At 52.4% G+C, this 24,059-nt stretch overlaps 6 protein-coding genes and 1 non-coding gene across 7 annotated transcripts; 5 read left to right on the top strand and 2 right to left on the bottom strand.

Moving 5' to 3' along the window:
- Window positions 1-1,210: 1,210 nt before the first annotated feature.
- J4E87_000917 (uncharacterized protein) lies at window positions 1,211-2,855 on the top strand (the record flags this gene model as incomplete). Its single annotated transcript, XM_049372567.1, has 2 exons — window positions 1,211-1,676; window positions 1,726-2,855. 2 exons carry the CDS (start codon window positions 1,211-1,213, stop codon window positions 2,853-2,855), a joined length of 1,596 nt encoding a protein of 531 aa, XP_049237225.1.
- A 400-nt stretch (window positions 2,856-3,255) lies between these two features.
- On the top strand, window positions 3,256-7,083 carry J4E87_000916 (uncharacterized protein; the record flags this gene model as incomplete). Its single annotated transcript, XM_049372566.1, has 1 exon — window positions 3,256-7,083. The coding sequence occupies one exon, from the start codon at window positions 3,256-3,258 to the stop codon at window positions 7,081-7,083; it is 3,828 nt and encodes a 1,275-aa protein (XP_049237224.1).
- A 378-nt stretch (window positions 7,084-7,461) lies between these two features.
- Window positions 7,462-9,729, bottom strand: J4E87_000915 (uncharacterized protein; the record flags this gene model as incomplete). The annotated part of the gene is made up of 3 exons (XM_049372565.1): window positions 7,462-7,962; window positions 8,029-9,375; window positions 9,421-9,729. 3 exons carry the CDS (start codon window positions 9,727-9,729, stop codon window positions 7,462-7,464), a joined length of 2,157 nt encoding a protein of 718 aa, XP_049237223.1.
- A 376-nt stretch (window positions 9,730-10,105) lies between these two features.
- On the top strand, window positions 10,106-11,315 carry J4E87_000914 (uncharacterized protein; the record flags this gene model as incomplete). Its single annotated transcript, XM_049372564.1, has 3 exons — window positions 10,106-10,136; window positions 10,174-10,872; window positions 10,921-11,315. The coding sequence occupies 3 exons, from the start codon at window positions 10,106-10,108 to the stop codon at window positions 11,313-11,315; spliced, it is 1,125 nt and encodes a 374-aa protein (XP_049237222.1).
- A 1,159-nt stretch (window positions 11,316-12,474) lies between these two features.
- Window positions 12,475-14,194, top strand: J4E87_000913 (uncharacterized protein; the record flags this gene model as incomplete). The annotated part of the gene is made up of 2 exons (XM_049372563.1): window positions 12,475-12,664; window positions 12,714-14,194. The coding sequence occupies 2 exons, from the start codon at window positions 12,475-12,477 to the stop codon at window positions 14,192-14,194; spliced, it is 1,671 nt and encodes a 556-aa protein (XP_049237221.1).
- A 402-nt stretch (window positions 14,195-14,596) lies between these two features.
- On the top strand, window positions 14,597-14,685 carry J4E87_000912. Its single transcript has one exon. It is a non-coding gene; the product is annotated as a tRNA-Asp (tRNA).
- Window positions 14,686-15,490: 805 nt separating this feature from the next.
- J4E87_000911 (uncharacterized protein) lies at window positions 15,491-17,877 on the bottom strand (the record flags this gene model as incomplete). Its single annotated transcript, XM_049372562.1, has 7 exons — window positions 15,491-15,662; window positions 15,713-15,926; window positions 16,004-16,207; window positions 16,257-16,335; window positions 16,384-16,800; window positions 16,844-16,908; window positions 16,956-17,877. The coding sequence occupies 7 exons, from the start codon at window positions 17,875-17,877 to the stop codon at window positions 15,491-15,493; spliced, it is 2,073 nt and encodes a 690-aa protein (XP_049237220.1).
- Window positions 17,878-24,059: the final 6,182 nt, after the last annotated feature.

Raw genomic sequence — 24,059 nt, 5'->3', positions numbered from 1 at the left:
CCAGTGGTGTTGGAGTTGCTGGAGCTAGACATGATGAATGTGTGTATAGCTGTTAGGTGGTGGTTCAGATATAGGAAGGAAGATGATAATATAGCGAGGTATGCCAGGCGGTGGGGTCTTGAAGTGTAGGTAAGGAGTCCAAGTCTAGTGGTGGTAGAGGATCCTTATATATGGCCCTAGTCCGAGACCCGACTACATCGTCCTCGCCTGCCATGATGCCCTTGTGACAGGAGCGTTTGCTCGAGGTAAAGGAGAAGGCCAAGTCAAATGCGAAGAGAGGACTGATGACGCGATCGATATATGACCAACGGGCCCATATCCAGTATAGTTGAGAGTGTGAGAGCGATGGTCCACTGGCAAACGCACACTTGAGCGCTCTTGTACCCGACTTACTCAGCAATTGCGTTCAGTGTGCTCTTGAGGCTCTATCAGTATATCAAAGAAGACGTCAGGGGCCACTTGCATGTGACAAAACTCTCTCATTGCCGTTTGTATCCTCATTCACGTCAAGTCAGGGGACAACATCAGGTCCAGTTTGACATAGAATCGGTGCGGCAGCGCTCCGCAGAAAATGATGCATGCGACTGACTATAGCAAACGCTCTAACGAAGTCGGTTGTTCGCGGACGTCCGAGTCTCGGTCGAAGCTCCGTCTGATGTTACGACAAATCTTGCATTGAGAGGACTGTGGTTTTTGAGACGTAGCAAAGTGAAGGATGTGTGCGAAAAATGATCTGAGTCAAATGCGTTCTTCGAATGTCTATGTCGGTCCCTCCAAACGACGAACTAATAATTACCGAAACTATTTTAGCAATAAACTTTGGGCCGAACGGAATCTTAACTTGTGGTATTGTTCGCGGAGTAATCAAGACGGGCAGCGGGGCATTATCTGACCGGCTAAACTTCGCTGCTGACATAACCCCGGCCGTGTCCGTGACGCGACACAACACTCGGCGTTGGAAAGATCGACGGGATGCCCAGAGTAATCGCGGACTCGTTTCACAGCCCCGGGGCCGTCTCATATTCCAGAGCGCGCCCTACAAACCCATGAACACTCTCACGATGATATTTAGCTAACGATAGATATCACTGACTTTTGCAGCTTGCTCCTTGCATCCTTTCTCTTTGTTACCGTCGCGCCATTGGCATGCGCGTCAGCCACATACCCGCCCCCCTTCCTTCCTCCCGCCGTACGTTGACGAGCTATCGCAATGGCATTACACTTGGATCTACCACGAGAATCTCTAGAAGATGACGAAGCCCTCTTGACCCCGACAGAACCGGCCTTTCTGCCACCGCACAAACCGACCAAGAAGCCATGGGTACTCCTCGTGGTGCTCATCTTCATCATTGTCGCAGTCGTCGATGTGGGTGCCTACCTTGCCGAGCCACCTCTGACACGTCTTTTTGAGGAGAATCTATGTCTCAAGTACTACCGCGAACAAGACCCTTCGGTGATCGATGGCGACGGAAGCATACCAGAGCAGATGTGCAAGGTGGATGTGGTGCAGCAGAGACTCGCCACCATTTTTGGTTGGCAGGACATGTTCAGCGCGATACCGGGCATTCTTTTGGCCGTGCCATATGGCACCTGGGCAGATAAAATAGGGAGGAAGTGGATCGTCACAGCAAGCTTGGTCGGGTTGGACCTTGCCTTCGTCTGGGTGATGATCATAAGTAAGATGGCATTGCACAAATCATAGCTACAATGCTAACGTATGGCTAGCCTACTTCAACTCTCTCCCTTTACAGTTGACGTGGTTCTCAAGCGCCTTCACGATCATCGGCGGCGGTCCAATCGTAGCCATGGCTATCGGTGTAACGATGATCTCCGACATCGTACCTCCAGAAAAGCGAACGACGGTCTTCCTATACCTGACGGCCTGTGTACTTGTTGCGGAAATGCTGGCACCGATAATGGCAGCGAGGCTGATGGAGAGCGGGAACTGGCTGCCTCTGCTATTGTCACTAGCAATACAGCTTATGGGAGTTGTTGTGGCTTTGTTCGTCCCCGAGACGCTGCACCTGCGCGATCTGCCTGAACCCAAGGACAGCGGAGACCAGGTCTTCGAGCTACAGCCCACGCCTACAACCAGCCACTTTTCGCTGCGAGCACAACTCCGCAACTTCCAGGATGCAGTGCACTTCCTGAGGAGCGATTGGACCTTGAGCCTGGTCGTCCTTACGTTCTTGGCCAACAGACTGGGCAGACAGTGCATCTCGCTTCTGGTCCGTTATGCTTCGAAGCGTTACAGCTGGGAGATCAAGAAGGCCGCCTACTTACTCTCATTCCGCGCAGCTACCAACTTGGTGGCTGTCACTATCTTGATCCCACTAGCAAACTTCTTTCTCTTGAAAAAGCTGCGTTTCCCTGCACACTGGGCCGATCTCTGGATCGCACGCGGATCCATAGCTTTTACTACCATCGCCTTCTTCGTCATGGGTATTGCCGCACATCCTTCTCTTCTGATCATTGGGCTTCTCATTTACAACATGGGAACTGGTTACACCGCTGCAATGCGATCTGTGTCCATTCATGTTGTGGGCGGTCAGTCGAGTCCTGATATTGGCAAACTCATGAGCACCATTGCGATTGCAGAAAGTATTGGCGCCATGATCGCGGGCCCACTGCTGAGCGAGCTGTTCCAGGTGGGTATTGGTCTTGGCGGCGCCTGGCTTGGTTTGCCTTTCTTGATCTCCGTTGTGGTATTCGCGTTCATGACTATCGTAACGAACTATATTGACGTGGGGGATAAAGAACCGTTTTATGTGCCAGTGCATGACGAGGACGAGGAAGAGATACGCACGAGTGCGCTGGACCACGAGGAACTCGCCAGGCATAGAGACCTGCCATGATCATAATATACAGGCGGACAATTTGACTTCTCATGCCCGATTGCGAAGGCTTTCTTTCCAATTTGGGGCACATGCCATCTTATCAAAATGGTAATATTTTCCCGGGAAGGCGCGTTCCAGAGACAGTGGTATCTCCTGCCATGCGAGGCCTCAAGTCGCCGCTTCTTCCACAGCATAGGCAGTGACGTACAAGACTGCAACTGCCGCAACAACATTTGGCTGTTGTGTCTTTCTTCCCACATGTCCGAATGCATCACCCCTCATACCATTCCGTTGGTCGTGCTTCATTACCGCTGTTTCTGCTACATGCCGTCAACACGTCTTTAGCACTGCTTCGCTAAGTTGGCCGCACCCTCTTACCGCACTACTCCAGCAACCACAGTTTTATCCTGCCACTCCGATGCTTGCTCGTGCGAATAGCGATGCGGGTACTCGCCTCCGCCGGTCTAAGTCTGCCTCGACCGTCCACAAACGTCCCACTTCCATCGCCGAACCGCTGGATCTAGATGCGATCAAACAGCAGGCCCTAGCTGCAGCCACTGCTGCCTTTGCTCGTGCACAGGCTCAAGATGCGGCAGACCGTAACGCAAAACGTAGTGTCGAGCTAGCGAGATCGAAGAGCAACGCCAGCCGCAAGTCTCTCACCTCCCAGGGCAGCCACTTTCCACCTCGCGACTCGAGTTTCCGGTCTTTGCAGCGTCCGACTGCCGAGCAGACGAGAAGTGCACAACGCCTGTCACAGGCTTCAGCAGACTCTACGGAACAGAACACAGAGCAATTTCCGCCCTTCTATCCTACTCCCAGCGTCCATGGGTCGCTTTCCATACCGCGGTATCTATCGACGCAGCCTTCGATCACGTTCAGCGAGAATGTTAGACCGAGTTCCCAGCCAAAGTCATTTCGACAGAGTGCTTCGTCCTCGATTACCTCGCAGCAGATACGGAAAGCGCGTTCCATGTACTACGCAAGCAGTGTTCAGACGGGATCACCGATTGCTCGGCCGCCGTCCAAGTATCTTACAACACCACCTGTGGCAAGCATCAGCCCGGTATCAGAACCCTCGCCAATACCTCTACCCTCTCGAACGATTCGGCCGTCACCACTGGCAGGCCCGCGTATGCCGGTCACAGTCGGACCTGACACTACGCTTGACAAAGTACGAGATGAGTATCTACAAGACTTTCAGCAGAAGGCGGTGAAGCACAAACCGTCGATGTTTCTAGCGCCCTTCAAGAAACGACAAGATAAAGGGAAGGACAAGGGCAAGCGTGTCGCGTCAGAAGCGCAATCTTTCTCTACGGATTATCAGCAAACACCCGACGAGTCGACGGCGGATCTTGCCTTGAGCGACTTCGTGCCACCCCAGGAAATCAAGGAAAAGAGATCGTTCTCCGGGTCTCTCAAAAGCAAAATCAAGAAGGTCTTCCGGCGCACGTCGGGCAAGTCCACCAATCTCCCTGTCCAGCAGATTGATGCCAGTCGCGACTACTTCCATACTGCGCACTATAGTCCACCCACTGCCAAGGACGGACTGAGTATTCCTCCACCTAATGAAGAAACGTTAAAACGCATTCGTGCTCGGACACCGTCACTTGAAGGCGCTTACCCCGCATTTCTACGATCTGGATCCAGAAGCAACAGCACCGGAAGTGCACGGAGCAATCGGAGTCTTCATAGCGAAGCCAATGCTGCGAACGTATCAGCTTCTCGAGTCACAAGTTGGGGAACTACTACCACCAGCGATACGCTGACACAACGTGCCATGAAGCGAATGACCGTTATCCATGAGTCTAAAGATAGCATTGGGAGCGAGGCAGACCGTGCGGCATCTACAAGTGCTTCGAGAAGGAAGTCTATGCCTCTCCCACCTCTCGCCGCTTTCCGCGACCCCATGCCCATGGAGATCCTCACTGAAGAGTCACTTACGCCTGTCGATCCCAAACGAGTCTTTTCTGCATTGATGAAAGAGATAGGATCGTCAAAATCACAAAAGTCTTCAAGCCCGGCCAAACGAACACCAGGCGCAGAAAGCGATGTTTTTGAGTCCAGCACTACCAAGCTCTTCTCTCATACACGAGAGTTGCATTCCAGTGGAAGTCGAAACCTCCGTAGCAGTATCGATCTAGAACAGCGACCACCATCACGACGACCGGCCACATCCCAAAGCACTCAGAGCAAGACCAGCACGATCAGATCTTTTGGACGGGCGATCAGATCCACCATCCGCACAGTCACACCCATCGGACAACACTCATCACCTGATCCAGGCCCTATCAGTCGTGTGGATGGCACGAAAGGAGTACATCGAAGAGAGGAAGCGATGCCTTCGTCGGGCAGCACGCCTGAGTCTGATGATACACAGACCGATAGTGATGGAGTGGAGCGCAATTGTGCCGTTCAGATGTTTACTCCAACGACATCGCAAATCGAGAAGCGCGTAGAGAGAGCCAAAGACCGTTGGAAGACTCCTTTGGACGAGGCAGAGCACGTCCAGTTTCCGCGTGAAACTGGCAGAACTTACGATGTCGCAACGTTTGTTCAGCGGACTGATGATTTCACGAAACCGGCTGTTCAAGATGACAAGGAAGCTGCACCGGGCGCTCGTGGTACGGCTGGTCAACTCCTACGGAGACTGCCTGTTTCGCCCAGAGTATCCGTGTCACCAGCTTCTCACACTGCCATGACGCCAATGTCTCCCAGCATCTATTCACGAAACACAGATGGCGTCAGCATCCTTCCTAATGACAGTGTCATGTCTTTCGGAGGGCCTAGTGAGGTTGAGCAATCTCAGGACGGCGGTTCAGCAGTCGTTTCAACTAGTCGGTCAATAAGGAGCTACGTTGTAGGCACACCTTCTCCTCATCGGCGCGAACCTACTCGAACTAGTCGTGACTGGAGAGCTTGGCTGTCGCATGAGATCTCTGGTATGGAGCTCACCAGTCAAGAAGATCTGAGGATTCATGATCGGTATACCACTCCATCAAAGAAACTTAGACCGGATTCGAGCCATACATCACACACAGAACACGAAGACACGACGGTGGTTCTTAGGGGATCGCTCGATATTCCCACGCCGCGACCGCATGCCGAGGATATAAATGAGAAAACTGAATTGACTGTTACTCGCGCAGAAGATCTTAAGCGTCGCGGTGACGATGGCGCACGTGCTGCGAAGTCAGACGCGGAGAAGTCTTCGTCGCACACCAGCACTCGCGACGGCAATCATTACCCACTCCGACAGATTGGTGATACTGAGAAGCTCATCAAAAACTCTCAGCCCGAATCAAGGTCTCTTTCGAACAGGCAGCATCTACTGTCAACACCTGAAGGCCACGCACCTGGATCGCGCCCGCCTCTTGAAACGCCAGAATTGCCTTCAAGAAATGACCAATTCTCCTTCCTTGATACTGGTCGACGCTCCAGTAATAACGTCCTTGGGTCGGCCACCGAGACAATTGCGCCGGGCAAATCCCAATCCTCGCCCAAGTCCACGCCTGATCCCAAAGCTACCACCAATACATCTGCCCCAGCCACGAACGAAACTACACAGCGCGTACCAATCACCACCCTGAAGAGGAGCCCCGCGCGGAAGGAGAACGTCACTCCCCCATCCCTCCGCAGTCACAAAAGCTCCGCTATCTCCCCGCTAGGTCTATCAACGCGACCAAACTCCCAGCAACTACTGTGTACGCCCCGCCGTAACTCACCCAGCACCAACGTTCACACCCTTGAAACACCATCAGCAAAGAAGAATACCAGCTCAGCAGAAATAGTAACGCCCCTCCGTCCTCGTGTCCGCGCAACTTTGCGGCCCATGTCGCCCGAGAAACTCGCTCGTAGACCACGAAGCGCTTTCGACCTCCGCGGCAGCAACAACACAGGTCGCCCGACTATCATAGACTTGGACAACTACTCTCCACTCCCTGCCTCAGAGCTCCGTCGTCCAGCACTAACACTGAAAACTTCGACCAGCTCACTGGCTATGAGCAAAGAACCATATCCCGAAACCAGAGTTTCTGTTGGGAGGGGTATTGAAAGTGTGCTTGGTGGTGAAAGCCCTGGGAACGGAGGCAGGGATGGCAATGTAACACCAGGTCAGCGAATGGCCGATAAGTTCCTAAGGCAGAGAAAGAGTGAGAACGCATTGTCGCCGGGTGGCAGTGCGGGAAAGCAGAGTCTGAGAGGCGGGTTGGTGTTGGTTAGGGAGGATACGCCTGCGTTCTTGTGACCATACTGTTATCTAGAGATATATGTATCGCGACAGGAATATGGCGATGGGGCTCTTTGGATACAGGTAAGGGTGGATATGCATGACATGGGGATGGGTAATCGGATGGTCTTGGATGGGACAGGGAGGCCTTTGGGCGGTGTTGTTGTCCGGTTGGCTACTTGGTATGGTATATGCCCGGTATTTTGTAGTTTTGCTGGTATCCATGCAGTTACATCTTTACATGTTCACCTTTACATATCCACGTCTCTATATGCACATTTCGAAAATTACATATACACAATAACAGGGTATTTTACTACAAAGGAAAAAACGCTGATGTTGAATCCACCTCTTATCTCTTCTCCCATCCCTCATCTACCCATTCCCATTAACTCATCACAACAACTCCCCCTCCTCATCCAACCCCCCTTCATCCTCCTCCTCCTCGAAATCCATATCCGCCGCCGCCTCATCAGCCTTCCTCTGCACCTCTTTCAACCCACTCATCTCCTCGACCCACCCCCTCTCATTCAACGCCCTAGCCACAAACTCCCATGGATCCTTATTATACGCCTCGAGCACCCTATCGCTACACGCAGAGCAGCAGTCGTAGGGTTTGCCCTCGACTTGAAGATTCGAGAAAGTGGATAGGTAGCCGCGTATTGTATGGGGTATTGTACCTAGGGGGTGTTGGAAGGGCGGTGGGAGCGCGGGGTGTGAGGGTGCGGGTGCGGGAGGTGTGTTGTTTTTGGGTTGGACGGAGGGGGGTGCTGCGCGGGCTTGGGAGGGGTGCTGCAGGATGGACATGAGGAGTTCGACGAGGAGGGAGGAGGCGAGCGGGGCGACGCCGGGGCGGGTTACGGTGCATTGTTGGTCGAGGGTTGCGTTGCTTAGGGACTGTTTTGTGGGGAGTTAGCTGTTGTTCAAGTTTCTGGGAAGAGGGGTTCTGGGTGGTGGACTTACGTCTGCGGGTGCGACGACGTCGTTGCAGAAGTAACATCCTAGTTCTACTTCTCCCCTTCCTTCTTGCGTTGTCTTCAGACCGTGGCGCATGACTACGTAGGTGTCGAAGCCTAGTGCGGCGTTGAGGACGATCTTCCCGTAGGCCTTGCCCATGACGGTTGGCAGCCATCTGCTCTCTCGTGTGTCCATGAGTAGGAAAATGGCGTCGTGTTCGCTGATGAGTTTCTGTAGCTTCTCAAACTCGGCCTTGGTCTTTGCGCTATCGGTCATTGGGTGACCCAGCATCGGTACCTCCATGACATGCCCTTGAGCATCGACACCTGGATATATCTCCTGTAGAGCCTCTGCTGCTCTTTCAGCTTTCTTTGCGCCGCCTTGTAAACAGTCGTTGAAGTTGAAGAGAGGCTGTCGTACGGGGTTGGAGAAGCTGACTGTGGCGTTGTCGATGAATGTGATCTTCCTGACACCCCATCCCATCAGCGTTCTTGAGACGTAGGTACCTAATGTTCCCGCTCCGAGCAACAGACACTTGCAGTTCTTGATGACGTCCAGGTCGATGGTGGGAGCTATCCGCCACTTGATCAGCTTGAGGTTGAGGTCTACAGCCTGGTCTGCCAGTTTGCGCTCGTCCATGTATTCGGAGAGGTCCACGTTGCGCGATGTCAGCTTGCCTGATTCTGTCCGTTCCCAGCCCGTTACCTTAGGTAACTTGGGTGTCTGTGGGCGCGAGTCTGGTCTTTCGGATGTGGCGGCTGCCTCGGGTATTGGGTCTGACCGTAGCTGTAATATCAAGGAGTTGGAGTGGTCGCGTCGTGTGTGGGTGTCGCGATAGCACATGATTTGAGCGTCGTTTAGGTGCCACCGATTTCGCATCAGCACGAGCAAGTTGCGAAGGGGCCAGCCTGGGTTGGTTTCGTATGTGGAGGGATCGGCGAAACATATGAAGCGATCTTTGCTATCCACCTTGTCGAAAAAGCCCTTCTCGTAGGCCTCCAGTCTGCCTATAGACCATGTGTATCCAAATTCTTCCAAGGGTGAGACGGGCGTCTTTGGCCTCTCCTCTGGATCTCCGCCACCTTGTATGCGCTTGGCTAAGAAGAAGCCTCGTTGACGGACGTCTGAGCTGTATCGCCACGTCTGCACCGCGTCTACCAAGTATGTAGTCTCCCGAGAGTGTAGCCTTGTTGCCTCCCCAATCTGCTTCCACGGTGGATCTGACTGTATGGCGGGGAAGCCAAAGTGGTATGTGAACTTGTACTTCTTGAGGTTGGCGAAGATGATGGCTGTGAAGGAGGAGAGGAGGGAGGGGCATTCGTATATCGAGCCGTCGTGGATAGCATCCCATATCTATGCCGCGTCAGTTTTGATCGCAGGGGGAGATGACGGACGTACTGTTTGGGCACATCGTTCGAGTATGGCGGCGCGATCGAGACTCTTGTAGTCTTCTATGGTGTTGCAGTTCTTTATGATGCCTTCGGCGCGGCAAAACGTAGGAGGGGTATCGTCCGATGTCAGCGCATTCGGGTGTATCTGTACTCGCATAGATCGCGACGAGTGCTCTCCGGGGCGGACTTCGTATAGCCCGAGCACCTTGCGCGCGGAATCGTCGAGTTTGTCATGGTTGATTTTGATGTGCGCGAGAGCGGCATAGAACTGAACGTCGACATCACTCAGCCAGGGCGCAAACTTGAGGGTGGACATGGTGGGCGGTAATAGCAGATGGTGGGGTTGCGATAAGACGGAGTGAGGATGCGTGGCGAGGCGGAGATGTAGTATGCAGGGGATGTGTCCTAGCAGGCAATGATGATGCCAGTCATACGAGCAAAAGCAATACACGTGCAGCTGTCAAGGGCGCCTGCATGTGACAGTGAATGTCCCAGTGATGCTGAGGCAGCCGCACGCTTCACCCCGCGCCTTGTCATGGGTCCAGCCCTGAGCGATCGATGAGGCCCCGCCACGCTAGACGCGTTCCTGCAGCCGACCACGCGCCTAGCCGCTGTTAGCAATCCGAGATTCGATCCACGAGTCCGCCCTTGCTGTTCTCCGGTTACAGCACATTCGGACAATATCTATCGCTATGCTTATTGGATTGTGCGGAGGCAAGCACCGTCCGAGATTACATGAGACGAGGCTGACAGGGCACAGGAATATGCGCGGGCAAGTCGTCGATAGCTTCGTACCTCGTTGAGGAGCACCACTTCACCCGCCTACGCCTGGCCCGAACTGCTGAGACGCCTCCAGAAGAGAAGTCAGCTTCCAACACACGTGTTCCTTCGCCGGTCAAGTCGTCCGTAGACGCACAGCATACCTTCCCGAACATCGACTCGCTACTCGACTTCGTCACGCTGAGATGGAGAGAACGATTCGTTACAACGGACATATGGGACGAAACTGTGGTTGATGCCCTCCTCAGGCGCCCTTTCTTCCTCCTCGTCAGCGTCGACGCGCCTGTTAGTGTGCGATGGCAGCGGTTCAAGACCCGATGTGCTGCCACCGACCACACACCGCCTACTCTCGAGGAGTTCGTTCTACGCAATGACAAACACTTGTTTGCTCCCAGAACAGGGCTGAGCGCCCTCTGTCAGAGAGCACAGCTGAAGCTACTCAACTCCTCGTCCGACATGGCTTCCCTGCGCAGTGCCATACTTTTCCTGGACCTCATGGACGAGGCCCGTGTACGGCCAAGCTGGGATCAATACTTTATGCAGTTGGCAGACCTGGCCGCGCGCAGGAGCAACTGCATGAAGCGACGAGTCGGTTGCTGCATAGTACGGGAGAAGCGTGTGATTAGCACCGGGTACAACGGTACCCCACGTGGCATGACCAACTGCAACGAGGGCGGATGTACGTTCACACTTGGGAATCCCCACGACACAGACTAATAACGTACAGGCCCTCGCTGCAACAACGCCGCACAGGGAGGTGTTGGTCTCTCCACCTGCCTCTGCCTGCACGCCGAAGAAAACGCCCTCCTCGAAGCCGGTCGCGACCGCATCGGCGAGAACGCCATTCTATACTGCAACACATGTCCCTGCTTGACCTGCAGCGTCAAGATTACACAAGTTGGCATCAGCGAGGTGGTCTATAACCAAGGCTACCTCGTGGACGACCAAACAGCCAAAATCTTTACTGAGAGCGGCGTCAAGCTGCGCCAGTTCTCGCCGCCTGCAGACGGCCTGGTGGATCTGAGCATCGGCGTGGGCGCAGACAAGCAGGAAGAGGACAAGGCAGAAGATGCTAGGGAGCTACTCGATGATATGAACTTCCTGCGACCTGTGGACAATTAGGACCAGCTGTCAGGATAGACAAGCCAAATAGAAACCAAGCTGTCCGACCCGCATGTAGTCAGATGGGAACGGCTGTTGGCGCGTGGTGGCGCATGGCGGCGTTGCTCAAGCCAACGCCCCACGAGGTGCGACCGCATGTCAAAGGCCACTACATGTCTTGGGCAACGGCATCATGCCACTTCCGGCGCCTTCAGACCTTCTGTTGGTCGCCAATTGCGATGCGCATCGTTCCAACTTCGACAAGCTAGAGTTGGCGTTCGGGTACCGACGATGAAAGGATAGTTACAAGAAGGGCTGGCCATAGCACAGCCTTGCCGGGCAACACCGCCACGCACGCGCGACCGTCAGCAACGGTTCGGTTCGCCCGCGTGGCCCTTCTCATATTAACAACCTCAAAAACGCGCAACACTTATACTTTGCATTCGGCCCATGACGTTTGACCTTGAGAGTTCCGTAACTCGTGTTGCTGACTTCTCATTTCCCCGCCTCAACAGTACCCTGAAGTTTAACAAGCTTCGGCCCGCCTCGTCGGGTTGAACTTGGGCCTGATGACGCGCCCACGCGGCGCGGTACCAACACCGTCACTATTACGGTCACCGCCATGCGATAGCAACATGAGTCTTTCGTAATTCGCTTTACGAAGACATACGGAAGATATACCGCTTGTCGTCGTCAATGTACCTACGGTAGCCGTGCTATCGTCTGTCGATCCACCAGCTTGACCAAGCCTCGACAAGCATCCGCTTCCGAGGCTTACTCTCTGAGCTGGTCTGGGCACAATGAATGCACTAAACAGAGCCGCGGCGAATCAACGCCAAACATCATGCAAAAGTCTCGGTCTAATCTTCGTATAGTCCTGCTTCAGGAAGGTGCCTAAGGTTGTGCTTCTGTTTGCACTGCGTCATCTCGCATACCTCGTTGGTGCTCGCCCTTCGGCTACGAATCTCAACGCGATAGCATGCCCTGCACGACCCGGAAAGTGGCGTTTGCGAGGTTTATTACCGAGCCTTGCTGGTGCCTCCGCCAACCTCCTGCTCTTCCGGGGTAAGCGCAAGGGTCTGTATACCGCAATGCCGTCACGTAGCAAACGTTCAAATACTCGCCTTGGGCCCGGTTCTTCCGTGCCAGCTCACAGCCGCTTTCATCAGTCAATTCCAAGATGAAGCTCCTTTCAGTGGTTGGTTCTTTGCTGTGTGCTTCTACAGCTCTTGCTGGAAGCTCGCCACACAAGCGTGGTGTGTTTGAGAAGGTCAGGCCTGCTGTCGAGAGGCGTATGCCGGGAGAGGCTTTCAAGCATCCCGAGATCCAGAGGCGTGCCGAGAGCTTCTTCTTGACCAACAAGACTGAGTGTTAGTATTTATTGTCATACTGTCATACATCAGACTAATAAGCCAATAGCCTTCGCTGTCAACGGTACTGGTATTCCAGAGGTTCCTTTCGACATTGGCGAGAGCTACGCTGGTCTGCTGCCCATCTCGGATGACCCGGAGGAGACGCGAAAGCTCTTCTTCTGGTTCTTCCCTTCGACCCAGGCTCAGACCCCCGAGGAAGTTGTCATCTGGCTCAACGGTGGCCCAGGATGCTCTTCGCTCAGCGGTTTCCTCACGGAGAACGGCCCGTTCACCTGGGAATCTGGCACTCTCGCCCCGGTCCAGAACCCCTACTCATGGACCAATCTCACCAACATGCTCTGGGTTGAGCAACCCGTAGGTGTTGGATACTCGCAAGGTACTCCCAACATCACCGACGAGGTTGAGCTTGGCAATCAGTTCCGTGGTTTCTATAAGAGCTTCGTTGATCTCTTCGGACTCTACAACTGGAAGACCTACATCACCGGAGAGTCCTACGCTGGTTACTACGTCCCCTACATTGCCGACAGCTTCATCACTGCCGATGATGACAAGTACTTCAACCTTGCCGGTATCTCCATCAACGACCCCATCATTGGTGACGAGACCATCCAGCAGCAGGTTGTCCTTCTCCCATTCGTCAACTTCTGGCAGAACCTGCTCTTCCTGAACGACACGTTCATGGAGCAGATCACCCAGCACCACAAGGAGTGCGGTTACACCGACTACATGGACAAGTACTTCACCTTCCCCCCTCCCCAGGGCGCTTTCCCCGTTCTCCCCGACCCATACAGCTCGGAGAACTACACTTGTGACCAGTTTGACAACTTCTACTCTGCCATCCTCGAGGTGAACCCCTGCTTCAACATCTACCACATCACCGAGACATGCCCGCACCCATACTCCCAGCTCGGCATAGTCAACACTGGCGACTACTCGCCCCCAGGCGCCGAGATCTACTTCAACCGCACCGACGTCAAGATGGCACTCCACGCCAACGTCAGCACCGAATGGCTCCAGTGCACCAACACCAACGTCTTCGGCAACGGCGACGACGAAGGTTCCGACCAATCCCCCGGCCCCGCCAACAACGGCGTCCTCCAGCGCGTCATCGAGTACACCAACAACACCATCATCGGCTCCGGCGACCTCGACATGCTCCTCAGCACAAATGGAACCCTCTTCGCCATCCAGAACATGACCTGGAACGGCGCCCAGGGTCTCTCCGAGTACCCCACCACCCCTCTGTACGCGCCTTACCACCCTGAGTACAACGGCGGTGCGCTTGCGGGTGCTGGTTACCAGGGTTACTGGACTGCGGAGCGTGGTATGATGTTCTACACTGCCCGTCTTGCTGGCCACGAGCTGCCTGGCTATACTCCTGGTGTTGCGTACCGCATGTTGGAGATTCTCCTCGGACACATCAAGGACTTCAGCAGCACTGAGAACTTTGTCACGCAGACTGGTAACTTCACTGGTACTGGTACTATTTACAGGAGGGGTCTTGGTATGGGTAGCATGCAGTTTTAGATGTGCATGAGGAAGATCTGATGAATCAAGGAATATGTAAATGGAACTCAAATGATACCACCATACTTTATTTGCATACCAAGTTCATTCATGTGATAAGTGCGATTTCGTTCAAGGGGCAGATGGCTGCCCAGTCGACCGTTGTTGGAATGCCGCACTTGACGTTGTGCTGTGCTTTGGGTTCTGCATATGACTCGAGTCGGATCTAATCGCCGCCGCCGCTCGAAGACCCCCACCACACAAATTTTCACGACCACAGCAACGTCATCTGGGAACGACTTGAGTGGTTTGACCTCAATGAAGCAGCGTGCACGCCAATGCTGCATTGCATGTTTCGAGGATATATTTGCACAAATGTCAAGGTTTGCCATCAACCACCTACTCAACTATCAAGTTGATCAATCTTCAGTAGTATAGTGGTCAGTATTTCCGCTTGTCATCTTGCAAAAGACAACTCGCGGGAGACCGGGGTTCAATTCCCCGCTGGAGAGCTTTCCTTTTTGCTCTTCCTGCTTCCCCGCAGCTGCCCACAGTCTTGGTGGATGTCATGACATGTGATTAGTGATCACGTACATGCTTTTTGCGTGTCACGGAAGCTAGGCATAGTGGATAGTGTTAGAGTAGTCTTGGGAAGTGTGTGCGGGATCTCAAATGTTGTTTTTTGTCTTCGTGGCTAGGTTAGGTCCGCGGGTTTGAAAATAGACCGCGGAAGCTAGGGGTAGTAGATGCAGAGGGGCTTGTAGTCTAAGGGTGCATAAGAAGTGTATTATGTACATGGGGACTTGCAGGTTGTTTTTGCTGAGAAGGGTGTTTGGGGGTTTTGGTCCGTGGTTTGGGGATGGCAGCGAGGCGAGGCGGAACATGCTGGACACTAGGGATACGCTATTTAGATGGTGCTTTTGGGGACTAAATACGTGCGCTTCTTGGGTTATACGTGTGCTTCTTCAATCTGGATTTGTGCGGATGCTTCGTGAGGTTTATTGGGGCGGGCTAGGTACCTAGGTACGCGGCAGCGCGATGTTGCGGGTGGTGCCCGCCTGGCCGCTTGCACCGCAAGTGCCCAACCATCCGTCGCTGCCTTCTTACATTCCCCAATGCCCTCTATCCCCGCCCGACGCATGTTGCGGTATACCATGTTGTCGCACATGCGCGCCTAATCGCTAACGTTCACATGCAACAGTGTCGCAAAAAGCAAATTGTCGTTATTCTGCAATACATTACTATTAACACGGAAACCACGACAAAAAGAGCAAAAGAGAATGCGCCATTAACCCCGGAAGCCAGACTGGAACACATTCATGGTTCGCGCTGCGATTGTGGTGATGTCAAACGATGCTCGAGCAAATGCTCCCTTGAAAGGTCCAACACTCTCCTGATCAGCTCCTCCGAAAGCTCTACCTCGTCGTATTTTGAGATCGCAAGAGCAGTCCTAAGCAGATTCTTTATCTGACGGCCGTTCAGTTCGTACCTATTGTTAGGTATCAGCAACGCCACGTAGTGTCTGCAGGTACTGCTTACTCGGTTCCGAGACGCGACAATGTCGCCTCGTCCCACTGTCCAGACCCGACTTTCTTCAGAAAGTTTCTCCAGATGTTAGTACGACGAATGCTATCGAGCGCTTCGTATCGGATAGTCAGGTGAATCCGAGATTCAAATGCCGTGTCAAAGTCTTCGAGACGGTTTGTCGTCAGGAACATGGTGCCCTTGTAGTATTCGATGAGGCGAAGAAAAACTTTGCGAGTTGTTAGCCGCCAGGGACTTCAAAAGGCCGATTCGTTCGTTGACGTTTAAGTCTCGCTGGAGGCTTACCTGAAACATAAGCGTTTCGCTTGAGATCGGTTGCGGTCCTTCGAGCCAGAAACACGTCTGCTTCATCGAGCAATATGATGGCGTTCCACGCCTTTGCTCGGGTGAATATCGTACGAAGTTGCACATCTGTCTTCTCAATGTCTGTGCCCAACTCGCCACTGGTTATGGAATACATGGGACATTTCTTATGCTCAGCTACGGCCTCTTGATACCGTTAGCTCAATGTTCCGACATCGCTCACGCTGTCACGTACCTGCTGTAAGGGTCTTGCCGAGCCCTGGCTTGCCGTAAAGCAGGAAGACAAGGCCTTTGCCTTTCCCTGGCACGATGTCCTCCTCATGTCAGCATCGATTTGGACACATCAAACAGAACTTACTTACATCGAAGTCATCTTGGTTCTGATGCGCTGAAACCATAGCGAGGATTGCAGTCTTCATTCTGGCATCCAATTCGAGGCTATCAAATGCATTTGGGTGCCATTCAATATCCCGTACCTCTTCGACCAAAAAGAAAGCCCATATCTTCTCTACAAACGAGTATCCTCTTACTCTAGCAGGAGTTAGAAGGGCTTGGTCATCAGATATCCTGTAAGCTGGAGTCCTGAGATGAGACATGAATCTGTCTTCCTTCTCACTGGCCTTGCGCGCCATGCTGTGGTCCCCGATCATGTCATAGTCTCTTTTGACTGTGTATTTATCGTTGTAGTCCATTGTGGCGCCAGATGTCGAAAGGAACGTCGCAAGACGGGGCGTAGCTTGTGCGTGCGTCTCGTAGTCTAACATGATCCGCCCTGACACCTGAGTATGTTAATAATGGTCAAAGCCTTGATGCCACACTTACATGACCTGGTATCAACTTGTCCACATGTGTGATAGGCTCATGAGGAGGCTCCGACCAAGCCAATGCTGCTTAGCCCGTTAGCTAGTACCAAACGGCCAAGTCGAATACTGACCATTATAATGCATGTGGGTCTTTTCCAGGATCTCTCTCCACTTCCGTCCTCGTTGTATCAGCCTTTCTCTCAGGCTTTCCGTGTCTTCTTTCTTGTGAAACCGTATGGGATACACCATCAAGGTATCGATTTTGACCGGGGTAGGAAATTCCCTGATCTTGAGTTTCTCCCCACACATACCGAAACGTGTACCATTGTAGTCCCATCTCTTGGCCTCGATCTTGAAATACGGCGTCAGGTCGTCATCGGTGCCTTGGCGAACTTCTGGCACGTATTCGCAAGTATCGACTGTGTAGCATTCGTCGAAGTGGTCGCCTTGAGCAATGATCACCTCTTCCGGCCTAAACAGCGTCCAGAGTAGAGGATAAGAGACCATTCGGTACGGTTCAGAATGTCCGTAATCACGTTCGGTCTGCGAGAGATTCTTGTCCATGAACTTGATTAGCACATCCAAGTGCTCTTTCTCGACCACGGTCCTTGAGTCGTCGGAAGCATAGCTCCGAAGCTCCTTGCGGTAATGGAACAGCGGCGCGTACGGCTTAGAGATAGCGACCAAAGCAGAATCGAAGTTCATCGAGGGATGATCTCCCAAGACATTGCGGAAGGCTCTCAGTATATGAGGTGATCGAACTTCGAGATCTATCGATACCCTTTCGCCCATTATGTCAAACCTTCTCCGCAGTACTAGGATATAATCCTCATATCTCGCCGCTACGCCGGATTTAGCTTGATGCCGATTGGGGGTTAGGGTGATCAATGGCGTATCTCCCCATTGTTCTTTCTCGCGAATATCCACCAGATCAACCTTGAAATCGAAAGTCTCCTCCTCATGTGCCAAAACTGGTTGCGTAGTCGTAGTCGAGACATTGGCAACATCCTGGAGGATCCCCCGGCGTGCAGCGCTGTAATCTTCCACCGACATGGGATAGTATTCTGCCTCTCAGATGGTGATGACAGAGTGTGCTGTAGGTGTCAAATTATTCCACAAACTTGAGCTTCAGATGGTGCCTGGTAGCATGTTAGGGTTACCACCTACCTAGGTATTCTGCACAAACTCGATTGCGGCTGAGCAACAAAGGTACCAATCGTAACTTCCACGTATTCAAATCATGCACAAAACATCGAGGCGCAGCTCATATTTCTAAACACGTCATCATGAAGATGCATCGAAAGATTTCCGATCAACGCAGCCTTGTCTCGTTCAAGGTCATCAATTGCAAAGCAGCCTATCGTAAAGACCGATTCAGGCCTTAGTAAGACGGACGAATAAGTTTCGCCTCCTTGCTGTATATCAGCAGCTGAGCTGCAAGGCAGAATCGTCCTGCAGAACAGGATCTTCGTCAGCCCGTGCCGAGATGGGTTAGCGTCATGCAGCCTCGTCGCTCAACGAGCAGATTACAAACACTCTGATGCGTAGCCTGACTCTCGAATGGCCGATTTTGAACCTTAAGAGTCTAGACCACGGAGCCAGACTGCGGGTTATTACTGGGGTTCGAGCTTACGTGCATGGTTGCGACTACTCAGCCCCGAGCCTTGCAGCTCTACCAATATGAGGCCTTCGGGCTTAGCACACCCATGTCCTTCACATGACCTAGTATGGGACGATCCCGATACATTCTATCGTAGATTGTGAAGCTTTCGGTTTGCGAAGTTGCTGGTTCACGGATACCTAGGGCTCGCAACCTGAACTTTGGAAGTCATGAGCACAGAACAATCGCTTTTGTAAGATACACGCGCGACGAACTCATGTTAAGGGCTGACTTCGTAGCGAGCGAGAAAAGCAGACTTCGCCTCTAGAGCTTGGGTACAAGTTACCTGAAAAGCCGAGCAAACGAGGAACTCTCTCTAGAAGCAACCATGTATTCACATTCCAAGAGAAGAATATCATGAAACGAGCGACCGAACATGAAGAATACAGCAAAGGTGGCATGCGCTTAACTGGGCTACCAAAGTTCGACGATCTCAAGAACTACGGCATATCTACGAAGACCGAGAAACACCTCTGGACATTGGAAATTCGACGATTGGCAGCGGATGCGGCCTCGGAAGACGCTCTGATCTTCGACAGTAGCGGAATCTTCGACCGAACAGACTCGACGACATTTGAGAATCTCTCAAATCTTGCTGATCAAATTGCATGCAACTTTTGCATAGTAATACATGACAATACCCTCCACATACTGGAACATTGCCGTTGGATCTCTACCCTTTCGACAGCAGTCCGGAACTTCAAAGATGCCAGAACACGACTCACCACCAGATTTGAACAAGACGAAGAAAAGGTGAAGGCTCGTCGTCCAAAACTACTCGAATCCGCCGACGACAACCGCAAAGTATACTTCGCACTCGTTGATTACATCACTAGCCATGTTGCCAGACTGATGGTGCGCTCCGCAACAGGCGATTATTGGAACCATCACTCCCTGGCAATCCTGGCCAAATGGTCTGCGAAGCTGAAGATACTGTCCTATAACCCGGCTCAATACGCCTCTCTATCTCTGGCTGCCGCGGAAGACTTACTAGAACGCATGACCGATACCGAGGCCAAAGAGAACCTACAGGTACTGAAGGTTCGCGCTACAGATGCGAAGGCCGATAACAAGGACGATATGGACATCGACTCGCAAGCCGAAGCCGACATCACAGGCTACTACTTTCAGGATCATTACGGAATGCAGGTCTTCCTATCACAGCTCTTCAACTACGCGGTTAATGCCCTGTACGCATCTGAGAAGACTGGAAATCCGCCTAACAGCTTCGAGGTCTGCACACTAGTATACGAGACGGGCCTTCGACGAAGCTTGACGGTAATATCGAGCGATCGCAGAGGTGACGTGGCAGCGACTTCGGACGCTACGCATGTGACCTGCAGCTACACTGCTTTTCAGAATTTGAGAAAGAATTTTGAACATCTCAAAGCGGAACGCCAACCGCCCCGCGACGATGCGCGTGACCAAACAAGTATCCACTGTCAATACAAAGACGGCTCCGTATCACAAGACCACGTCTTCCGTACATCACGCTTCGACGACATAGTTTCCATCATGATTCCTCTTTCATTGACTGATCCGTTTATCGGAATTGGAATGGGTCTGATGCTGGACTTTGCAACTGGTAACAGCGAGGACGAAGATCCCGTGTTACAGTTTGAACGGAAACATTTTACCGCCAAATTTGTTGTTACGACTGCAGCGTGGGAAGACAGACAGCATAAGCTCAAGTTCGCCAATGTTGCTCGTCAACCTGATCTTGAAGTCTTGTCAGTGTCTCAAAGCCCTTTGAGTAAAGCGATACGTGGTAAGGCTATTTCAACCTTTTCGGATTGTTTAGGCTATACTGACTTTGACAAGCTGGTACTAGTTTCAAGGACATATTAGCAACACCCCCAGGGCAGGGAAAGATTGATCCTCTATCATCAGGTGGTAGCCCGGGTAGCCTCAGCCAAGCCAATTTAGAGAAACAGAGGCTCGCGGAGACACGTATGAACGACTGGATCATATCCGAGCTCACGGTGACGCTCAAGTGCCACCGCTACGTCTATACCATTCTCTTTATCTGCGTCGTGCTCATATGCGGGGCAACGGCCGTCCCTTTCTCAGTACAAAACCGCCTCAAGGGAGTCGATCCATTCAACATCACAACCTTCGCTTGGCTGTTGGCTGGTTTCATCCTTGTGATTGCGAAATCGCGATATGTTTGTGAATGGCCGTGGCATGACTTCCTTCGCGGACGCGTGGTGTGCAAATCGATCAAAGAGATGGCCGACGTAACGGGTGACGACGATCAGATGATCCTGACTAGTCTACTTCACAACGAGCGCGACACCACGCTCATCACCAAAGGCCCGTATAACGGCATGTTCGACAGACGAGCTGAATCTGGCAACGAAGGATTCAGCATCGACATCCCCGTGCACCTATCGACGATGCTTGCCAGCGGTTTCATTGTGCTGAAAGTTTTGTCTGTAAAGGGCGAAAGACTGATCTGTCTAGATGTCAGGAAAGGCTCGGAGTGGGGGTCTAGTGCGGCGTTGCGACTTCAAAATTCAGAGTATTTGACGTGCACGGACATGGATGATGACAGCAATGTTAATGAGGAGGTCCGGGAGAGTTCTCATGGTACAGCTGGGAAGAAGATCATGAGGCTGAGTAGGATTCATTTCACGTGGACGAGGGTGCTGGGCGTGTACGTTAAGGATTCGTTGTTTGGTTGATCTCATACCTAGGTAGTGTGGGGTGGAAGTAGTGTATCATGCAGCATCGATCACGTTACAGCTCTGTCTTTGCAAATAGACGTGTCCAGTTGGTAGAGTGTAACGCGAGTTAAAGGGTCGAGACGGCGAGGTGGTGACCTCGGCTGTGAGATAAGCGACAATCACGTGTCGACGAGTAACTATCTGCAGCCAAGCTGGCTACCGACCGCCTCAACCCCGTTGCGACAGGGCGTCTTGCAAGATGTGAATTCCAAACGCTACGGCTAATCAAACGAGTCATTATAACGAGCAGCTTGGTGCCCTAGCAGAAGATTGCTGCATTGTCTTGCGTGGATTGTTGGGAGATGTTTAGCGGCGGGCGCGCTTCGGGTCGTTTTCAGGCCACCCGTGGACTCCGCACTTTGCTTTACTGCTGGCTTCTGTTCGGATTCCTCGACACCCATTCACAAATTACAGCTGCACACTAATATCCGCCACAATATCAAACATGCGCGCGCGACAGTAGATGTCTGCATGTGACAGTATACGTTGTTCTGAGGATCTGATATTTGCCTGTCAATCCGCTGAGCATAGCCTGGTCGCTTACGGTACCGGTGAGGCAATGGCTTTTATCGTGGCGGGATGTCCGCAGCCCGTGACTGTGACCATTGGCCCGCTACGACACAAAACCGGTGGAGATAGTCCTGCTCTTAGCGAAGTACCACCCAGAGCGCGAAAGAGCCACAAGAGCGGTTCACGAAGCCCGATATGTGGTGCCTACATGCCTACATTTGGCGTACGCAGGTTCGCTTCTCCCTAGCCTTTTAATTCCTCGATAATCATTTCCGACCCATATCATTCGATCGAAGAAGAATAATAACCACAAGAGGACGCCCTGGACACTTGTGCAGATATCGAGCAGGTAATGCAAAGCGACGACACGTATGCAATGGGAATGACGTCTAAAGACGTTCTCGAGTCAGAATCCGACGCCAGTTCCGAATCCGAGCCAGATCCTCATGAGTCGCTGTGGAAGAACCTTCACTCTTCCATGTGCACCAGTGTGTTCGAAAGAACAGAGCGCAAAGAGTTTCTACCCCGAGACGCCCTCGAGAAGATATTCAAAAGGACCGTAGCAGGTCCGAGCTGCAGACGTAATCTAGTGCTTGAAGTTATGGGTATAGATTCGAGCAGGCCTAACGAAGACGACAGAGCACTCGCGGACTACATTCTGGACAGCGCGCAGAAAGTCTTTCTCATCGCAGTTTATATACGATTGGAGCAACTTCACGCGGCAATGGAACTCTTCAAGGTTTCTCAGTATGAAGATATAGATTTGCCGGTTAAAGACTATTCAGGACGACCGCGGCAAGATCTATCAAGGTGCCATCCATTCGAGCAAATGGAGACTGTTCAAAGGAAGCTTAGGAGAAAAGACGGAGTGAAGAACCGAATGCGCATATGGAATATCCATACCATCATCAGATTCCAGGATAGCCAGTGGATTTTTCTGACACCAATCATCTCAGCTCGTGATGAGCAACGCAATCTCGATGATCGCTGTCCCATACCTTTCACTACGAAGAACACACAACAAAGCCGCGGCGCGCATGGTGTTGTAGACAAGTATACTATTCACCCTGCCCATTTCAAGAAATCACTTCATCAGGTAATTCACGTCACGGCCCACGATTGACTGGGATGTATGAGCTAACGGCGAATCACAGTACGAGACCGAGCCTCACGTGGTCGCAGTCAAAACTTTTAGGAAACGCGGCCAGAATGGAGCCGAGGATGTGAAGAGGGAAGTCGACGCGTTGGTCAAGATGAACCAACTCGGAGAAGAACACATTGTCCGGTTCATCACATCTTTTCGGCGTGGTGCATTGAAGGATTCGGAATACTATGTTTTGCTCGAGTGGGCGGACGGCGGCAATCTCAGCGACTTTTGGAATCAAGCTAACAAACGAGAACGGACGGCCTCGTTAGTCAAGTGGGTGATAGAGCAGCTCTACGGACTTACAAAAGCGCTTTCCGCAGTCCATAATATGCCGGACGGGGTATCTTACAGCCACGGTGATCTAAAACCTGGCAATATCCTCTGGTTTCCTGACAGCGGTGGATACGGCACCTTCAAGATCGGCGACTGGGGCTCGGTCTATACCCATGATCAGGAAAGGGCTTTACTCCAACGTCGTGGTGTGGATACAACTGCACAGGTTGGCACAAGAAGATATGAACCACCAGAGACCGGCCTACTGTCGCTTCTTCCCGAGGGAACTCCGCGTGTACGGTCCCGCTTGTACGACACCTGGGGTATGGGCTGCATCATCCTCGAATTCATCATTTGGCTCCTTTACAACAGTGAAGAGCTCCGTAGGTTCAACAACAGTAACCAAGGATACTTTGGTCCTAGTGACATGTTCTACGAGATCAGTCACGACAGAGTTGCACGAATACATCGCGTGAGTGAACACTGGATGGAGCATATGTCAAAGGATGGCCTGTGTCGCCCAGGTGAAACAGCTCTCGGGGATATTCTTCATGTCGTTCGTACAGGTCTTTTGGTTGTTGAGCTACCCAGAGACGATGGTTTAGACCTCCAAGCTTCTGTGGGGTTATCTTTCGTCACGCATGATGACAGTCCATTGATCAGCCTCACCACGCCAGAATCGACGGATTCTGAAATACTCCATGGTTCGTCATCAAAACGGCGAACTAGATTTCGCGCCAATGAGCTTGAAATGGAATTGCTTAGAATAGCCCAAGGTGGTGAAGGTAAACACTACTGGTTCCAATATCAGGAGCCGAGACCAGCACCAGGGGACATGAGTAGCTGGTCTAATTTACTGGTATCTACTGGCCAAACAGCGTACTCTAACGGTCTTCGCATCCCTACAGATGACCCGGTC

The sequence above is a fragment of the Alternaria ethzedia genome (assembly GCF_023757985.1).
Source record: "Alternaria ethzedia strain BMP 0044 chromosome Unknown scaffold_2, whole genome shotgun sequence".
NCBI lineage: Eukaryota > Fungi > Ascomycota > Dothideomycetes > Pleosporales > Pleosporaceae > Alternaria > Alternaria ethzedia.
This window is presented reverse-complemented; position numbering and strand designations above follow the sequence as displayed.